The 18,956-nt window shown below is 38.8% G+C and overlaps 1 protein-coding gene across 1 annotated transcript in view; it reads left to right on the forward strand.

The window, feature by feature from the left end:
* Positions 1 to 9,255: 9,255 nt before the first annotated feature.
* AFF2 (ALF transcription elongation factor 2) overlaps positions 9,256 to 18,956 on the forward strand; it is a 275,384-nt gene continuing 265,683 nt past the window's right edge. Inside the window, exons 1-2 of the mRNA XM_086470685.1 lie at positions 9,256 to 9,273; positions 17,225 to 17,370. Of these exons, the coding sequence (XP_086326811.1) occupies positions 9,256 to 9,273; positions 17,225 to 17,370 (164 nt within the window). The remainder of the gene's footprint in view (positions 9,274 to 17,224; positions 17,371 to 18,956) is intronic.

Consider the following 18,956-nt stretch of genomic DNA (forward strand, 5'->3'; position numbering starts at 1 on the left):
ATCTTCGTATAACTACATACCCTGCAATTGCTTTCTTGCTGGCAGGAAGTTCTTTAAGATTTTATATGAAACTGAATTAGGGGGAAAAAATCTTGCCAGAGTCTGATCAGAGAAATGGTGAGCTGCAGTCTCAATGTCCAACTGGAAGGCTCACCAAATCAGATGTCATTTACAACTCATACATACCCAGTCACCAGCTTTTCTCAATAAAACCAGCATTTACTGCCAGTTCTGTGGACGTTGTATAGGTCTGTCTTTGACGGTATGTAGCTTTTTGTTGATGTGAAAACAAATGCGGCCTTTGTTCGCATCAGCTTCAGAGGGTTGATAAATCCTGAACTCAGGCTATTGAAGTGGGATGTTAAATATTGTTGGTTAAACTGTAAAGAAGCTTCAGTATATGTATGTGCACAAAAAACCACATGAATCCAAAAAAGGTTTACAGTAATGTTTGTCATAATTTATTATACTGTTATTACTGCTCATTATCCCAAATTACTGAGACATTAACAGTGTTTTGCATGGTCACAGAGCTAAAATGGTTTATAGTCATACTGAGATACCAGCATGTTTCTGTACATGAGAATTCATAGATATTAAACAAACACATATATAAAAATTAAAAAAAAAAAAACAAAAACCCAACCAAAACCAGCATGTCGGCATTTCTGATAGTTATGTGCACATGAGCAGAGTTACCTAGACTCAGAGACCATAATGATCAGGTACCTCCTAAAAACTAAAGATTAGGATCCCCTCCCATGGAGAAACATGCCTGGTATCTACGAGTCCTGACTGTATCTGGAGCTGCTGTTACTCTCCCTGAGAAAGAGAGCTTGAAAGACCAGGTGGTAGGAGCACCTTGTGCTCCAGCTGCCCTCCCCAGCCAGGGACGTGGCAGTCAGATGTGGGAGCAGCCCGGTGATCGTCCGAGTGGTGCTGCTGCTGGGTGGGGTGGGGTGGGGTGCCCTCGGCTTGCTGTGCCCTCATGTGCGCCAAGGAGAAGAGGGCTGTGTGACGGACAGCGTTGTTACTGGACCTGAACAATGAGGCTAATTCAGTAATTTGTTCCTGTGAAAACTTTACCAGGGAAACTTTTTGTACTTAAGGCTTGGAGATTTTTTCCTGATTTGATGGCTTGTGGTTGGACTTACTGTGGCTTACCTAGCAACAGAAATACAATAGTGTAGTCTGTCATGATAATGCTTTCTGTGTGGCCATAAAGATCCACAGTATTTAACCTAGTTTTGCATGAAATAACTAGATTTAGATCAATCACAGTCATTTTGTAGGAGAGAGAGAGAATATTAACTCGGTCTTGAAATGTGATTAATTCCCATTTACTGTTTTCAAAGATAAGCGATGCTCACAATCCTGTTAATTAAAAAATTTTGAGTTTTCCATTTTACTTCATGCACTCATTTTTTAATGAAATAAGTTTGTCTTTTTGCTTCTTATTATGACTGATGCCTGGCTTAACATGCCACAGGCTTCCTGAAGGAAAAGTGGTGTGTACTTGTTGTGACCCTATGAAATGAAGATAAATGGTCTCATGCAAGATACATTATAGGCTTTATGACATGCATAAATATACAGTAGATTATATCCTTTCCATAAAAATGTTCTTAGATTTCTAATATTGTGTTTTAATGCAGTTTTGTTAACAGGATGACAAATAGTGAAAATATGTAGGTATTAAAATAGGATCCCAGATTTTTGTGCTGTTCATTCAACTGTCGGCAATTGCTGCTTCTCAAAGAGCAGCCTGACTTTGACCTTGCTGAATATTCATTTCATGTCTCCACCATTGCTTGATGAAGTCAGGCAACGTTCTGTGTGTAGCTGTACTTGGCATGAGTCTGACTGCCATGTGGAAACACTTTTTTGGTCAAGGTTAGGAATGAGCAAGACCTTGTTAATAACTAAACAAGCACAGGAGTTAGGAGATTTGCATGATCTAGAAACACTTGTTTCTTATGAGAACTACTGGTTTCACATGTTATCTTTAGTGCGCAGCAGTTGTCAGACCTGCGTTATATATTAAGAAGAGGAAATGTCAGTTATTAACGTACTGTCAGTGGCCTAGCTAGGAATACAGAATGACCTTTAAACTAAAAACCGCAAAAAAGGGGAGGGGAAATAAAACATAGATTTAGTTTACAATAGGCTTTAGTATTTTTATTGAGAGTGCTTGACATTTGGATTTTACATCTTGCTTATGCTGCTAAACTCAGCTACTAATAAAACCAATGATGACAAAACCAATAATGGTCCTTAAAGTTTTGCTGTGCTGTGAGTGTACATGGGGGGGCTGTGTGTGCAGTCTGTTTTGTCTGCGCCCACATTGCTCAGTCATTACCTCTAAAGCCCTGATTGAAAATCACTGTTGCTAACAAGCTGCACTGTGCTGAAGCCTAACCCACCCATTAATTGACAGGTTGTGGGACAGATTCTGAATGTGCAGGATGTTATACATCCAGTGCTCCCCAATACTCAGCTGAGTCATGTTATTTGACATGAGCTTAATGTCTGATCCTGTATCTAATAAGAAAATAAATCTTAGAGCAAACTGTGTGTTTTTAAAACTGGATTGTCTAATTATTGTTATTATTCCAGAAAGCAACAGGGTGTAGGAAGGTTTATACCTGTAAATATCCAGGTGTTTTGCTCTTTTGAAGTAAGCAGCAGTCAGAGTTGATAAATGTCTTGGCTGGAATTTACCAACACAATGAACCTCTGTATAGATATCCCACATGGTATCAATTGAAGCTCCATTTAAGACCTAATCGTTGGCCCATACAAGCAGAAGAAAGCTTGGCTAGACAGATGGAAAGAGCTGCTTTAAGAAGGGATCAGGAAAGGCATTGCTACTCGGCTGGCCTAAATCCACTAATCTGATGTTATTATTAGCGATAAGGAGCAGCGACCAGGATAAAATCTCATTCTCTGCAAATGTCATTTAAATAGGACTCTGATATTTTCCAGTCAAGTAGACAGGCTTTAGTCAAATAGTGAGCACTTTATTTGTAAATGCAGGAGGAAAAGAAAAGCTTTAGTTCAGCAAGTTCTTAAGATGTCAGCTTACCAGTATTGATTAATCGTTCAGCAGTGGCAGCTGCTTCTTTATTAAAAGGGTAGCTCTCCATACAAAAGATATCAGATGTAGGAAATGTTTGTTGACAATTTACCTTTTCTCACAATGTGGCAAGAGCTCAGTCTGTTTGTTGCACATTCTCCTGCATTCTGGCCCTGCAACTCAGATGATACCCATGAAGGAATGCATTAGTCCATCTGCATGAGGTAGACTGCAGCAGCTGGACTCCGCTGGAAATGTTGCTGTGTCTGAAACAGACCTGCAGCACCGGTTCCCAGCATGGGAATTAATTCATGGAGAGCCAGTGCTGCTTAGGAAAAACATTTGGTTTGGCTGTGTATGGATGCCTTTGGAGTATGCACAAAAATATGGCCTGATGAAGCCAGAGTGAAGAATGACACGAGTGCCTGAATTTCATACGATGAGGGATATGACCTAAGGTGCCTCATTGTCCATTTGCATTTTGAATGTTTTAAAATCTTTGATTCCACCCATTGCTGGATCAAATGGTTGGTCCAGTAATTGACACACCACACAGGCACCTGGAGGTGTGTATGGATGTGGGGACTTAACAGAGCTATGCACAGAAAGATGTTCCAAGATGAGTATTTTCTTCTATCTCTTTGATACATTTCTCCATAGACTTAGGACATGGCTCCTCTTGCTGAATTTTGAATGTTTGATCATGTGGACTCCCTCCATGGAAAAAGATGGGCTATTTGATGCATTTCAGGCTGAAATGAATCGCCTTTAGAGTGCACCCTTCGCTGTTTAGTACAGGGGAAGCCTATATGTTTAGTGGAGATTGCTGTCACCTCATTTCTTGAGTGTATTTCTAGAACTAATAAAGTTGAGTTCCACTATTAACTGATTGTGGGACAGTGGAAGCAAATATTGCACAGTGTACTAGGAGCACAAGCCAGACTTATCCTATTGCTTGTATCTTCTTTTCTTGCCAAATGCATAGCTGAAGAAAGACAGAGTTACTTTTCCAAGGGATTAGAAGGGATCTTAAGTCACATCAGCGTAAGTCATGTCTTTTCTTGTAATGTAAGTATAGTTAATAATGAAATATTATTCTGGAAATTTGAATAGTTTCTTTGCTGTACACCACCCTTGACTGAATCTCCTGTCTCCTGTTTCCTCTTTTGGCTTCCTCTTTCAATCTGAGCTCTTCTGCCATGTTCTTCAGAAGTAAAGCAGTTTGATACCCTCTGAGTTTGGCCTCAGTTTTCACAGAGGCAGGGGAATTAAAGCCCACAAACTCTTGTCTCACCTTCAGGAAATACGCAGCTATAGAAAGAAAAAAGAAAGATGCTCTTAAATCCTTGTAATTATTGAATGCTGAGCACTCCTATTCTTGCGTTAGTATCCAGGGTTTTTTTTTAATAACAAATACATCTCATGCTAGTACTTGCTTGATGAGAACATGTGCAGCAGAGATGGTCATATTAAGCAGAGTTGAAACTGTTCGGTATCTGAGCTATGGCTGAATAAACCAATTAAGGACTTATCCAAATCTTCACTGTCCAAGTCCTTGGGACAAAATAAATTATTTGATACCTTGTCCTTGGTTTTTCGTTTCTATGATTTTGCTTTATACGGCAAGCTGGTTTCTAGTAGAAGTTAGATGTATGAGCTTACTTCTGGAAATCCTAATTTGTAGTTTATAAGAGCTTCTGTTCAGATGAAAACCCAAACTAATTTTTGAGTTCTTTGAGGTGTTTACCTGTGACTGATTGTCCTAAGCAGTTTTGCAGTAGATGGTGAAATATTTGTTACTAATCCCTGATCCAATAACTCCAAATTTTCATAAAGGTTTTGTGATAGTATTTATACTTTTAAGGTTTCAAAAAATGAAGTGTCTGTGACAAAAGCTCAGGCAAACCAGATTTCCCTCATCTTCCCTTGTTACTGAGACTGTGACATTCTGTTTGTCTCAAATGCCTGTAGGTATAGTTTGGGTTTTAGGTGTTCTGAATTAGTAATTTATGGAGTCATCCAGCAGTAAATTCACCCATTGACCTTTGTTCGTGCTGTCTGACTACTTATAGTTAAGAACCCAACTGGGGCGGTCTGGTGGATAATGCATGTTACCGTGGTGTGTCAGGCATTTCTTCTGATTTAGAATTCAAGATTCATTTGTAAATGGTGTTTGGAAAATGACATCTTCTACACTTACTAACTCCATTTACTTACTAACCGGTTGTATAGGGATCAGTAGGTGGCTATACCATATATTTTTGTCCAAGATTTATATTTTTAAAAGAAAAATAATATTAATTGAATTGTCAATAAAACTATTCATTATTGATATTACGGTAAATTGAATAAGCAGATGCCTAGATTTGACATTTCTTTACCTCTTACAGTAACTCTTTGAAAGCATATATAGACTCATGGAAGCCAGGGTTTCATATAACTTGATATAGATATGGCTCAATATTTGCCATATAAATTTCATTTTTGTCTTGCAAATACTGTTGCTACTCTGTGGTTAGCTGCTTTCAGCAGAAACTGGTGTTAAATCTCTGTTGTGGATATACAACACTACCAATGGTAGTAGGGCAACCTGATCCCAGAGGGTAGAGTGCATTTCCACTTGTGATTTCCCATCTCCAGTCAGGGTTAATCTCCAGACGCCCCAGATAAAAACCATATTTCACTAGCTCCATTATACTGTCCATACAAAATGTCTAAACAAACAAACAAAAAAACCCAACACAAAAACAACCCCAAAAAACCCAACCCAACCTAAAACCAACCAACCAACCAAAAAATAAAAACCCAATCCCAAACAAACAGAACCCCAAAACTCCCACCAAAAAACCCCAAAAATGAACACACAAAAAACCCCCAGTCCTCCCAAAGCCCTCAACCAAGCTAAAACCAAACACCATCACCCCCCAAAGAAACCAACCAAATGACTTATTTAAAACGTCAAATTTGGAAGAATCAAAGCTGCTATAAGTTCCCATCTGTAAGTCATGATGAGGTAAAATACCTAATTGTGGCTTTATAGGGAAGTCAGTAGGATTTGAGGGGCTTCATTTGTGTTTGAAGGGCATAATGTAGAAAATGAACTTATCATTTGATCAGGACAACAGCATTTAGGCCAAAATTCTGTTCTCTGGTATACATGAAAATTCTTTGTTACTAGCAATACTTGCCCATAGGTGACTGAGGGCAGCACTTGGTCTGTTGTTTTAGCAAGAATTAGAGATAAGTCAGCTTGATATCAATCCCCCCTCCAAATTTCACTCCTAATACAAACTGATAGTTTTAAATTCTTAAGAGCAGTCATTACTAACAGCAGTTATCTGTTTTTAAATATCTCATATTGTAAGATAATGAAATGAAGGAGGAGGGAAATGCGGCAATAAAATATTTGCACTTCTTTTTTTTATGTGGCACCCCCAAAGATCATGTGCAAGCTCACTTTAGTAACTGTCTGCGAAGCCAAGAATTATTGAAGTTTGGGGAACCTTCTTTTCCTTTTAATTAAGAAACAGTGTTTAAAATATATGGTGTGAGGGCCATGTTTTATTGACTTGGGCACAACCTGACAAATACCTTCTGCCAGCAATGCCACTTTCTAATGGGAGATGGTCCACAGTAGGAAATGACTGCAGGCTTGGACTGATGTGAGAACACAGAGGGATCCTTTGCAACCCATGCTGATGGATTTTAAAGATGCAATTGTGTAGTGTTTTCTAAAACACATCTAGAACATAAGATGGTTTTGGTGTTAGCTCCTAGGGACCACAGGAATGCAAATTGAGCGCACTGTGTTTATAAAATAAAAATAGGTGCTGGTCTAAAGCTGTCTGCTAGAGTAGAAGTGAATTTTAAATTACATGTGCCTGAGGCTTTACCTTACTTGCCGTGGGCAAGGCAGATCCTCCAGCCATGGCACTGTATGCACAACTATACTACTGACAAAACACTGCTTTGGGAATAACTGAAACTATACATTTTGTAAAGCTTTTCCTTCTGCTGAAAAAATATTACCAGATGATTATTTTTTTTTTGCCATTCTTCCTGCATTTTTACTCTGTCATGCTCAGGTTAATGTGGAGTTAAACACAAGACTGAACTTCCACTCTGGCTGAAAGCGGTGCTCTGCTAATGCCATCTATGAATCTGAAGCTATGAGCCAGATTAATGGAAATGAGATGTTCCATTTTTCCACCAGCCCTAAAAGTGATTCCCTGCTTGGCGGGGTAAGTGCAGAGGAGACTTGCTTTCTGCTTAGTGTAATTATAAAATCCAACAGAGCAGCAGCACTTCAAAATATCAGCTTCCAGAATCAGCAGAATCAAAAGATCAGACTAGTCTTGCACATCCTACTTTTTATTTTTCTTGGAGCTCTTTGGTGATGCTTTATTTTTGAAAGGAGGATTAAAAAGAAGTTTTCATACACTGATTGCTTAGGTTTTTAATCAGTAGTCATATGAGGAAGCATATAAACAGGAAAAAAATACAAACCTTTAAGTATTTTTTTTATTATTTTTGCTTACATGGTTTTCAATGCCTGGAAAGAAGTAGCTCTGTTTAATTGGAAAGATGCTGCAGCTGCCGAGTAGAGCTGTTAGCTTTAGTGGGATTGCTCATGTGAGCAAGGGCAAGTTCAGGCCTTTTTTGTGTTACCTGTGCCTGTGCTTCCTAGGAGTATAAAATGTCTTTTGGCAATGGTAATAGCAAATGGTGAAACTAACACTGAAGAGTTTAATATTTACAAAAACTCAGTAAAATAAAGAACTCTAGAGAATTGATTCTGAAATCCTGAAAGCAAGTATAAAAACCTCCCACATCCATGAATATATGTTGAGCAGAAATGAAACATTTAGATTTTGCTTCTCTTTTTCTATTTGTGCCTTTAGGGGGCTGTAGTAGAAATGGAATACATAATGTATTGACAGGAGATATATATTCCACTTGTGAGTAAGGCTCTGAATCCTCTTGGCTTCACTGTTTCTGAATCATCGTGTCTTTCCTCAGTGGAGAGATAAATATGGCATTCACTTCAACCCATTTAGCCCATTATTCATTTATATAAAGCAGGACCAATTAAGACATTCTTTTGTGTATTTGCACACTCTACATATGGAGCAAAAGGGAGTTAAAAATATCTGTTGCAGCAAATGTGACAGGATGCTCCCTGAATACTGAACATGTTACTTGTGCAACTCCTCTGAGCAGTAAGCTGACATTCGGGAACTGCTGAAATACACAAATAGACATTTGTTTAGTTTTGTGTTTGCTCCGTTTCTGATGTATCAGATTCATAGTCACTCACTCGCTTGTTTAAAAAAAGTGCAGTCCTTTCCACTTTCACAGTGGCCTGCTACTGAGTAGAGGGTGTATAGGCACAGCTCTGCAGCCATGGACAGAGGCACAAATGACAAAGTAGTTTGAGGCACAGGTCTGTGTTCCAGGAGGTATTAGGTAGCACTGGTGTATCAAAATGAATTATTTTATTGGTATTGCTGCTTTCTTTCAGAACATGTGTTTTGGCTTTTTGTTCAATCTCTGAGAGTTTGAGAGGAGAATGAAGTTAAAAAAAAAAAAATAAAAAACCCCTAAGAAATTCCTGCTATTGCAGGCTTAAGGAAATAAGCCAAAATATACATTTTCAATTCCAACAACATTTCAGAATGGTATAAGTCTCTGTTGGCTTAAGTGTTTCTTGGCACAAAATGCTGATTATATATGTCTCAAGGAGACAATCTGCATGTTCATACAAAAGTCTCAATCCCTAAAACACAATAAAATGTGGTTGCCACTAAAGATTTGCTGTTGAAATAGATAAGAAAATTCTTCTGGATTACGATATGGGGCTTTACATTGAAAAGCTTTGTTTTGCATTAAAAGGTAGTTTGTGGCATTGTGAAGTGATGAAATGGTATGCAGCATAATACGGTTTGCATGGAAAGGAAATACAGTAAGATACAAACTGGTTTGATGGTATTTTTCCTGGCAACTCAGTAATATTTAACTATTGCGTGGCTGCCTGAAACAAGTCAGTCCAGTCCTTACCGAGGAAGATACGGTGGAGTGCAAAGCTTTTCCGCAAGGCCTCAGGTACCGGCACTGTGGCTCAGTTGCAGATGGGCAACTGCTGCTTTTGGAGAAGGGGCTGCCTGTGGGAAGGTAGCGGAATGGCCCGATATATTTTGGTAGGTGAGAACGCAGATGAATAACTTCTGCCTTGCAGACCGGTGTAACAGTGATGGACTTAGTTGTATCGCTTTGCATCTTTAGTGTCTGCTTGGCTGAGTTTGATGGGTTTTGCCTAAGATCCTTTCCAAATCTCTGTTGTGGCTTAGAACTTCAACACCTTTCTGTGCATGAGTTTGTGAATGCCAGTGTGAATATATGCTGGAAACTTCTGTTGCACAGTTTGGTTGTGTTCCTGCGGCTAGTGTCGTGGGGTCAGAGAAGGCCATTTATGGACAGGGCTGACTTTCTCAGCAGCTCAGGCCCCATAAGTGCAGCCACAGAGCGTCGAGCGAGGAGCCCAGCCCCTTGGCCATGGAGGGCAAAGACAGAGGAGGGCTGTGCTGCTTGGTTGGAGAAGGTTTCATTTTGTCTCTTCTACCAGGGCCTGTGCCAAACACCCTGTGCTGTAGTGTATCTGTAAGAAAGACTGCCAATGACTCTTTAAAGGCTGCAAGTGGCAGTGAATCCCCTTCTTTTCAAGTTTAGTTGTTAAAATAGTTATTATTTTGTTATTGTTGAGAATTGATGCTGCATAAACTGGTTTGAATTTGACCGACTTCAGCTTCCAAGCACTGGATCTTGTCACGCCTTTTTCTGCTAGATTAAATATCCATCTGCTCTCAGCCGCCCCTTTCCTGTGTAAGTATTCCTAGTCTGTGATCAGGTTGCCTCTTAACCTTCTCCTTTATGAACTAAATACACTGAGCTGTAGCTTCTCCTTGTAAGGCAAGTTTTTCCAGGCACTCTAATCACTCTTGTAGCTCTTGTCTGAATCCTTTCCAAGTGTTAGAGGAGGTAGGGAATAAACCAGCTAAGTAGGGGAGGCCCACTTTTGTTTGATTGAGCAGTTCGCTATCAGGAATTGTTCATTCCTATTGAGAAGACTGAGCGGTACACCATGATGAAGAAATACAAAGCAGTTTGTTTCGTCTGGCAAATGGAGGGAAATTCATGTCTCTATGTCAAGCATCACTTTTCTAAAAAGCCCCGTCTTTTGAGTCATTAGCAGAAATACAAACTAAACCTGTAGTTGCTTTTCCTTCTTGGTCACTCTGTCATATGTATTTCCCAGTGTTGACCTGTATGGATCAGGCCTGATCCTACCTGATGTCTGGGGTGAAGTTTCTCTATTTGCTTGGTACAATGTCAAAATAAGCATTAAAATGACCACAAGAGGTTCACAATAGAAACACCTTGATAATTGCATGTTTTTAATTAAGAATTATTTTAAAATAATATATATATTATTTGTTACTTTAAATATATCTAACAGACCACTGATCTACTTTTGCAAAAGACGGCATCTGTATGCACAGCTCAGCTGACCTAGTAATGTGGCTTTTCTGGCCAACTTTGGGGCACAAGGCAGTCATAGTTTATTTGCTGTATCTGTAAAACAACGAGTTAAGAGGCAATGTCTGCCTACTTCTTTCTGGGTCTCATTTTCTAAATAGCAAAATAACTACCTATAGGCAGATGTGACTATATCCTCATGCCATACAATTAAATAAGTTTTTATTGTATTGAGATTATATTTAGTATAAACAATAAATGTGAATAATTGAAGATCTTAGCACGGTCTTTGTATTGATTGTATTGCCGATGGTTGGTCTGTGCTGAGCGTTTGGGATTCAATAGAAATATGTCGTAAATATGTTCTGCTTTAATGCTGCCCGCAGTTAAACATGGTACATTGTTAGCATGAAGCTTGAATTATTGAAGAATCAGAACAACTAATCCTTGATAAAATCAGAATGCTTTAAAAAGTTTAAGTGAATCCTTTGTCCTTCAGGTTATATGACCTGAAAGTATGCAAAAGGATTTAATAAAACATAGGCTACCCTGTGTGAGAGCTCTCTCAAGGCTTTTCAAGGAGTAAATGGTTACCATTACCAGAGGTAATGTACTTCATTTGCTTTCCTAAGAAACTACTTTGATATTAAGGGAAACTCCTGAGCTAGGATTGGAATTTAAACTCCCATAGGGTATTTAATCTTGCGCCCTAAAAGACCAGCAGCTTGTTTGATTCTGAGGTCAACTGTATTACTGGGCATCAAACTGGCTTTAATAATTTCAGTGTTATTTCTCAATGTAAAATTATTTTTTTTTTTTTAGTTTTTGCAGCTTCAGTAATGATTTTGAGCTGTTATGCACTGTGATTACAGAGTGGCTGATGATGGCTGTGTTCAGAGTTTCCCATTAAAAAAAATCCTACATATATTAATAATAGTTTTCTCTCTCACCAGTTCTGCATTTTAAATGCAAAAATTTTTTTATTGTAAATATGAAACCATACATGGTTTCTTTCTTGTAACACAGCTGTAGTTGGCTCCCTAGAGTATTTCTCTGAGCAGAGTTTCCCAAGGGAATGGTAGTACATGGGTGCTTTGAGGGTGAAGAGATTTCTCCTTCCACCCTCCCTTTCTTGATAACGATTCAGTGGAAATATCTGTGTAAAGAAGGTACTATATATATGTGTGTATGTTTAAAAATAATTTAAGCTTGTGTGTTACATAATGTGTTTTGATGAGATTTTGATAGACACTGCCTATCTGTTTGTGAAGCAAAGGCATAATTCGAATGCACTAGGGCCTGATTTAGTGTTTGCTGAGGTCAGCAGAGAGCTTCCGCTGCGTTTTGAAGGGATCTGGTTCTGGTGCACAAAGAGGGAAAGTTCACCCACAAGACTATTGAGTTGTGCTTGGGATAGAAGGAATAGAAACTGCATGCTGGAATGTGGTACTTGCCTTTAAGCACCTGGAGGACATGATGATCCAATAGAACTAGAAACAAATATATTCTTGCGCTTTTTGCAATTTCAATTTCCGTGTTGTATGAGAAAATGGTAGCCCATTAAACTCATTGCTTCATCTGTGAGCCACTTTTCCTCTACTTGCTTTAAAATGCTGCAACAGTTTCAGCACAAAAGATACCTATTTGCCTCCTGGGTTTCTCAAACCCTTCCATGTATGATTTTTACCTGATGTTTCTTTTAAATTTCCCCCTCCGGTAGACCAGGTGGTGGGAAGTGTAAGCTGGGAGCATTTAAGAAACTGGTGCAGTATAAACGCATCTACAAATATATGCTTGCTCTGAAATCTGGCTCAATTTAACCAAAAAACCACCTCAGCGAAGATGTCCTCTTTGGTGTTTAACATCAGAGCCTTGTGATGACAAGTGAAGGTATGAACACTAAATGTAAACATCACCTCTCCTCCCCTTGCTTTAGGCACTAAGAAGTGCCATTGTCTTAATGTATAAAATTCTTATGTTTAATGTGGCAGATGAGTTTAATTTTGAGACAGAAATATGGCTGCTTTTTGTTATAGGCATACATTGATTTCATTTATTTTTGCGTGTAAAACAGAGATGCGAATTTCATCAGGTACCATACCCTTTGGGTTTGTTTAATTGGACTTGCTGTATGCAAAGGACTGACAGGTAAATACATGAAGGATTCACACTGAATACTAGTTTCTTAGTATTGACTCCTAGTTTATTATGGTCAAGTAATATGTAAGAAAACTTACTTTTAGTTGATGAGTGAGGGATTATATTCTGACCTGCCCGTTGATCGGTGCTTATCAGTTCCTTAGCTGACAATAGATATGCTCCAATATTTCGCATTCTATGCTACTGCACAAATAATAATAGTATTACCAATTCTCACAAATTATGAATATTACCCAATTGCCGATGGCTCTTCTGTTTTCCTAGTCTTTTCCCTGGAAAGCTCTTTTTTGCTGCCATAGGTCCCTGCATGCCTCCCTACAATCCTTCTGCTCTCCAGTAGGCTTCTGTCAGTGTTGCTGGATTAACAGGATAATTTGCTTTCCTGGCATGTTTTCCTTGTCCATAGGGACAGGCTGCTCAAAAGAAGAAGACACATAACCTGGTGCATCAAGATGCAGAAACTAGTAACTATCATTAGTTCTGAGTTTGAACCTCCCGGCGCCGTACTGCACAATCTTCAAGAATACCAAGATTGATGTGCCTGTTGCTAGTTTAACATGCCAGCCTAGCCTGCTTCCAAACTGAGTTGTAGCATTATTATCCTTCAGTGACAGATATGTGCAGTGATGGTGATCTTTGACCTGCATAAAATAAGTCAAAGGAACAAAGCGAAACTTCAAAGAACATGAGTGTGCCCAACACTTCCAAGCTTATGAGAACAATATACTGTTAGCGTGAGTATTGTGGAGATTTGTTTCATCTGTACCTTAGCATGTTTCTGTAATGAGAAATCAGACAACCCTTTTAATTGTGGAGCTGGAATTTCTTTCCTTTTTCTTTGTTTTTCTCAGAAATCAATCCTATGCTTTGATTTTCTTTTACATTTTGCATATCACATACGCCGATTTATCACAAAAATGTATGTTGCATATGCAACTAGTAAAGGGCAGTTATGGTCCTGTTTATGACAGAACAAGTCACTTGAGCCAGCTGCAGTAAAATTTCCTGATTCAGACTAATGATCAGGAGAGTGATTGCAAATTCCAGAATTTTCTGATGTAGGGAGCCAGCGAACAGCTATAAACTCCACAACAAATGCATCCTATAGTGTACTTTGTTCATTTATTTCATACCGTAAGGATAGCTTTGTTTTAATTATTTATGATGATAAAGCTCTGAGTAAAGGCATTCTGCTATATTTTGTAATGATAATGAAACTTGAGTGATGCAGAGGCCTCTCCACAACATCTTGATCTTAAACGTGTCTTGCAAACAAACTCAGGAGTTGGTCACATGCTCTTTTAGAGTTTTTTTGCTAAAAGTAGGGTTTAAAACGTTGTTTTTTCCTTCACTCAAATCTTTCTCTTCCCCTCATGATAAAACTGGGGCCTAATGCTGTTTCATGTATCGGAAATTCACACTGTTAAAAAAAAGCTCTTAATTAAGGCTTAGTATCCTGCACTTTTTAATGTATGAGAACTCTTGGAAAGCATCTTATAGAACCTTTCCAAACATTCTCAGCAAATTTATAGGGAGCATCACAAATTTTGGCCACTGGCTGCCTTTATTATCATGCTGAGGGGAAAAAAAGAGGAGTCAGAAATACAATTAAAAAGGCCTTTGCAAGTGACCTATAAAGTCTTTATGTGAAAATTATGGCAGATGCAACTCAGGCTCTACAGTAGTTCATTTCTAGTGGCGTGATTTTTTTTCTCTCACTGGTGATCTATTTAAGCAAAAGCTATTGAAGCAAAAGGCATTTCCTGGGGAATTAATGATCGGATGGGAGGAGTTGATAACGTAAAGTACAAGTGAGGGCCATCTATCCCAGCCCATCATTAGTCTCCAGAAAATGCCCTGTACTGAGGTCACTGATTTACTGATTTTTTTTTACTTTTTTTTTTTTTTTTTTTTAAGTAAAAAGGATAAAGAGCAGTACCAATTTGCTGTCTGCAATGTTTTTAACGATGCTCAAATATTGTGCTTACATTTAATCTGTTTTAATCTGGTAGATTGACAGGATGACATACTATGCAGCACTTAAGAACTTGATAAATAATACTGTATGGAGCATTTATCAAGAATTAATGCCTCTCTACTAACCAGTTGGAATATTTTACAATTTGTTAGTATTTTATTAATTTGGTAATTATTAGCCTCCTGAGTGCTAAAGTTGAAGCCTGTCTTTCCTGGTGGTGACTGTGGTGGTATTACAACTAGAAAGGCACAAACATTATAAATAGGCTATTAATGGTAACATTCAGTTGAGGTTTTAGCCCTTACAACATGATACGTTATGGGTGTATTTTCCGGTAGGTAGTGCAAATAGAGGCTGTAATAGTACCTCCTTATCATTAAAAAGGGAAGTTAATTGAGTTGTAGGTGATGGGACTAAGACATGGGCAATGGGAAGTGGTTCCACTCCTGCTGCTGCCTCTGGTTCATCCTGTGGCTGTGAGCAAGCCCTTTAATCTCTCCATGCCTCAGTTTCTCAATTCGGAATGCACGTTGCTAATAGCAATTAACTGCTTAACCAGTATTTGCACGTTGTTCTGAATTAATAGCTGTCAGGAAAGACTTTGTTCCCTGTTTTTGTTACCAAATTTGTAAATACTAACAATGGAAAAAACCAAGTGATTTATCCGATAAATCACAGGTCCTCATTGTTCGGTGTGGCGGGCAGTCCTATCTTCTCCCTTTGCCTGATGATTTCTGTCAGCATTATGAGATGGAGACCTGTAAAATATTAAATCCTCTAGATCAGATCTGTCTACAAAATCCTATTTAGGCTGATGCTCTGATATGATTGTGCTGTAATCCAGTGAATTAACAGGACGATTTTTAAAAAGTGGGCAAACTGTATTTTATTCAAGGAAATACTTAAGCCTGAATCTGTGCAGAACTGAGGAATGTAGTTGGTACAGTTTCCTGGTGAAGGTTCATCCTTAACAAGTTGACCTGGCAGAGACCCGTGAGATCAGTAAGTATTGATAGACCTGCTGCCCATGAGGGCAAGCTGAGGTCTGGAGGGACCAAGACTGTTTTTGTTCAGGTAGTGAAACACCAACACAGAGGAGAAAAGAATCCAAGGAGTCATATAAGCAGATGCTTTTACATTTATAGACTATATTCCTCCTGATATTAATTTGGTACAATACCAGTTAAAAGAACATCAAGCTGTAGTTCTGTCTTCTGACTGCTGCTTAATGTGTTTAGTACCTGGCCCACAACAGTGAAGAGATCCACACGGACACGGCCAGATGACCTCCTTGAAGCTGAAATCATTAATTAAAATGTTTAAATCATCAAAATAAGTAAAAGTAGATGTGAAATGTGGCTATACATGTGCAATCACGGGGCTCATAGCTAATGATATGCAGATTGCCGCAGAGGCTGTTAGTGCGAGGCGCTGCACTCTGGCAGCTGACGTGCTGAAAAGCCGCATGTGGCCATGGTGAACCGGTCATGGGGATGTTGGCTGGTGGCTCCTGGTGTGAAGGGAGGCAGACTCACCGGGACCTCGTTTTCTGAGGGTTTGGGCTGTGCTGGCCGCAGAGGTGAGCTACCTTAGAGTAGAGGTTGACCCTTCCTGTGGGAACTTTTTACTTGGTGTTTAACTTAATGTCAACCTTGGTTCATTTTTTAGGGCATGCTGTCTGATGTGGGCATTTGTGGCTCAGGAGGCCAGGCTAGATCTGTCAAGGCCTTTGGTTTTGTCTCACAGTCTTGTCTTAACCATAGGTGGGTGTTACATGGCTATAAAATCCACTCTGTAGTATTGTTTGCTTGAACAGATGTTACATTGGCTTTAGAGCTGTAATTATTCTTTATTTATGTCTGGTTGCTTGAAACTGGCATTTAAAGAATGACAGGTTCTGGGGTAATACAGAAATGTGGGGGGTTTGAATTACATACAGTATGTTAAGTTAATGTGAGGAGAATAATCCACATTGTAAAAATCAGAGAATCCTTCCTAGACTGACAGTAATATACACTTTTTTTTTAGGCTTTCAGTGTAGCAATGCAAGACTTTCAAGTGGAAAATTGTTAATTTACTATAATGAATTGAAATGTGAAAAAACAAATATTTAGTTAATTGCCTCATAAATCTGTCTGTTACTATCAGTGGAATTAAATTGATAAACAGTTCTTTAAAATTAATTTCCACACGGCAATGTGCAGTTTTTATTTTATTCAAACCCCATTAGGTATTTGTATGAAAGAAAACATAAATTTGTATTTCTGTCACATTAAAGAGTGTGTGTGACAAAACGCACATTTCCTACCGTGGGTACTGAGGTTGTAATACATTTGGCATACTGAGGAGAGCTCAACGTTAGTTATTTTAAAAGGCAGTACCAGCTGAAGAGTGGAAGTACATCATACTTTTATGATTGTATCAAGTTGCTTTACTGTCAATAAAGCTTAACTCAGTCCTTTTGCTGTTGAGATCAGAGGACTGTGGACATCACGCTTGAAGGTCACATGCAGTTTTGGGCTGTTGCCGATGCTGAAAATGCTTCAGGAGGCTGGGGGAAGGCGGGCTCTCTCAGAGGCACTATGAGGCTTATTTCTGGTCACGGCCAGGATGGGAGTTCATGGTGAGAGGAGGAGGTTGGTGTTTTATGTTACCAGGCCTGTATTGCCTCCGCAGCTATAACTTTTCCCAGTTTCAAGCCTGCTGCAATAGCACTTGCGAGCCCTTGGTATGAAAGGAGGTGGGAAGATGAGTGCTCTTGTACTTTAATCACCTAATGACATTATGCCCTGTGCAGTACCAGTTTGTCCAAGTAAGTGGGGTACTACACAAAAGTAAGTAATTTGATATACTCCATCCTTCCAGCTAACGTAGTAAGAACATCCTTGCTGACCTCTCCTAGTGACATTCAGCAGGAGAAAACTTGTCTCACGGTGTATGTCCCCATGTTCTTGAAACGCACATAAAGATAATTCCTTCTTGCTGTACTGTATTGTTAGATAGTCTTAAATTTCGACTTGATGGTTGTCATCTCAGGGTTTAGTGGTGAATGGATGGTTGCAAGTTACAGTTGGTCTTATGGTGAAGTTTAGTGTCTGCGAGTCAGGACACCTCAGTTTTCTTCCCACAGCCATCTCTTACTTGAATGACTGTCATCAGCTCACTTAAACTTTCATTCCATCAGTTGTTTTGCTTGACAGTGGTTGCTCCTTCCCAGAGATGTAATCAGGCATGAGTTGCTCTGATTCATAAAGAGCTTTGAGATCCCCCTAAGGAGCCAGCTAGAGGGACAAAATACTAGTAGTAACAGTGACCTATAAGACTTCAGAGGAAGGAGGTTGCAAACACATTTTCATTTAGCTTTAATAATACTTTAATAATCAAAAGAAGAAATGTAATGTTTAATATTTAAACAAAATTGCATTCACTTTCTTCTCATGTTAAGTGAGTATTAAAGCAGGATGGAAGCTAGTTTACATATTTTTACACTAGACTATTCTATTATTAAATACTGAAATGTGCTGGAGTTGGCCGGCCTCCAATGAATATGACTCAACTTACATTGTATTTTAATATTTGCATGTTACGTAGTATAATATTTCTATTAGACAAATCGTTGATGGTAAGGAGTTTAAAAAGGATGCACTTTTATTAAATAACACATTGTGTTCATGTTATGAAAGTAAGTGATATTCATTTGCTGATTGACAGCAGAAGGGACAAAAATATAAAGGGTTTAGAGTGTAAACAATTATTATTCAGGATGGAGTAATCTATGTGTCTGGTCTTGAAAATGCATGGTATAGTTAGTGCCTGAGATTCTCCAGAGACTGACAAATACAGAAGCTTCCTGTATGATTGTCTGTAATAAGTGTAGGTGCCCCTCAAAATACATGTGAATTCTTTTCTCACATATTCAATAAAATACATACAATCTTGTTGAATCAGTCGGGTTTTCAGACCTGAGTGAGTGGTAAACTTAGTTTGAGATAAGGCGATAGTTTTCAGATGGGTCGTGAAACTCCTTGCTGAAGAGTATTCCCTTTGAGAGCATTCTTTGGAGAAAAGTCTTCTAGAGGTGTTAAATACAAAGATACCAGGTCCTTTGTACTTAACACAGGGCTTCATGTGCCAAAAATTTCTCAGGGCAGTGTCAGTATTTTGGGGAGTGCTTTGTTCTAAGGGCTTTACTGGGAATTTGCTGTTGGC

The sequence above is a fragment of the Leptosomus discolor genome, chromosome 9 (assembly GCF_034619465.1).
Source record: "Leptosomus discolor isolate bLepDis1 chromosome 9, bLepDis1.hap2, whole genome shotgun sequence".
Classification (NCBI taxonomy): Eukaryota; Metazoa; Chordata; class Aves; order Leptosomiformes; family Leptosomidae; genus Leptosomus; species Leptosomus discolor.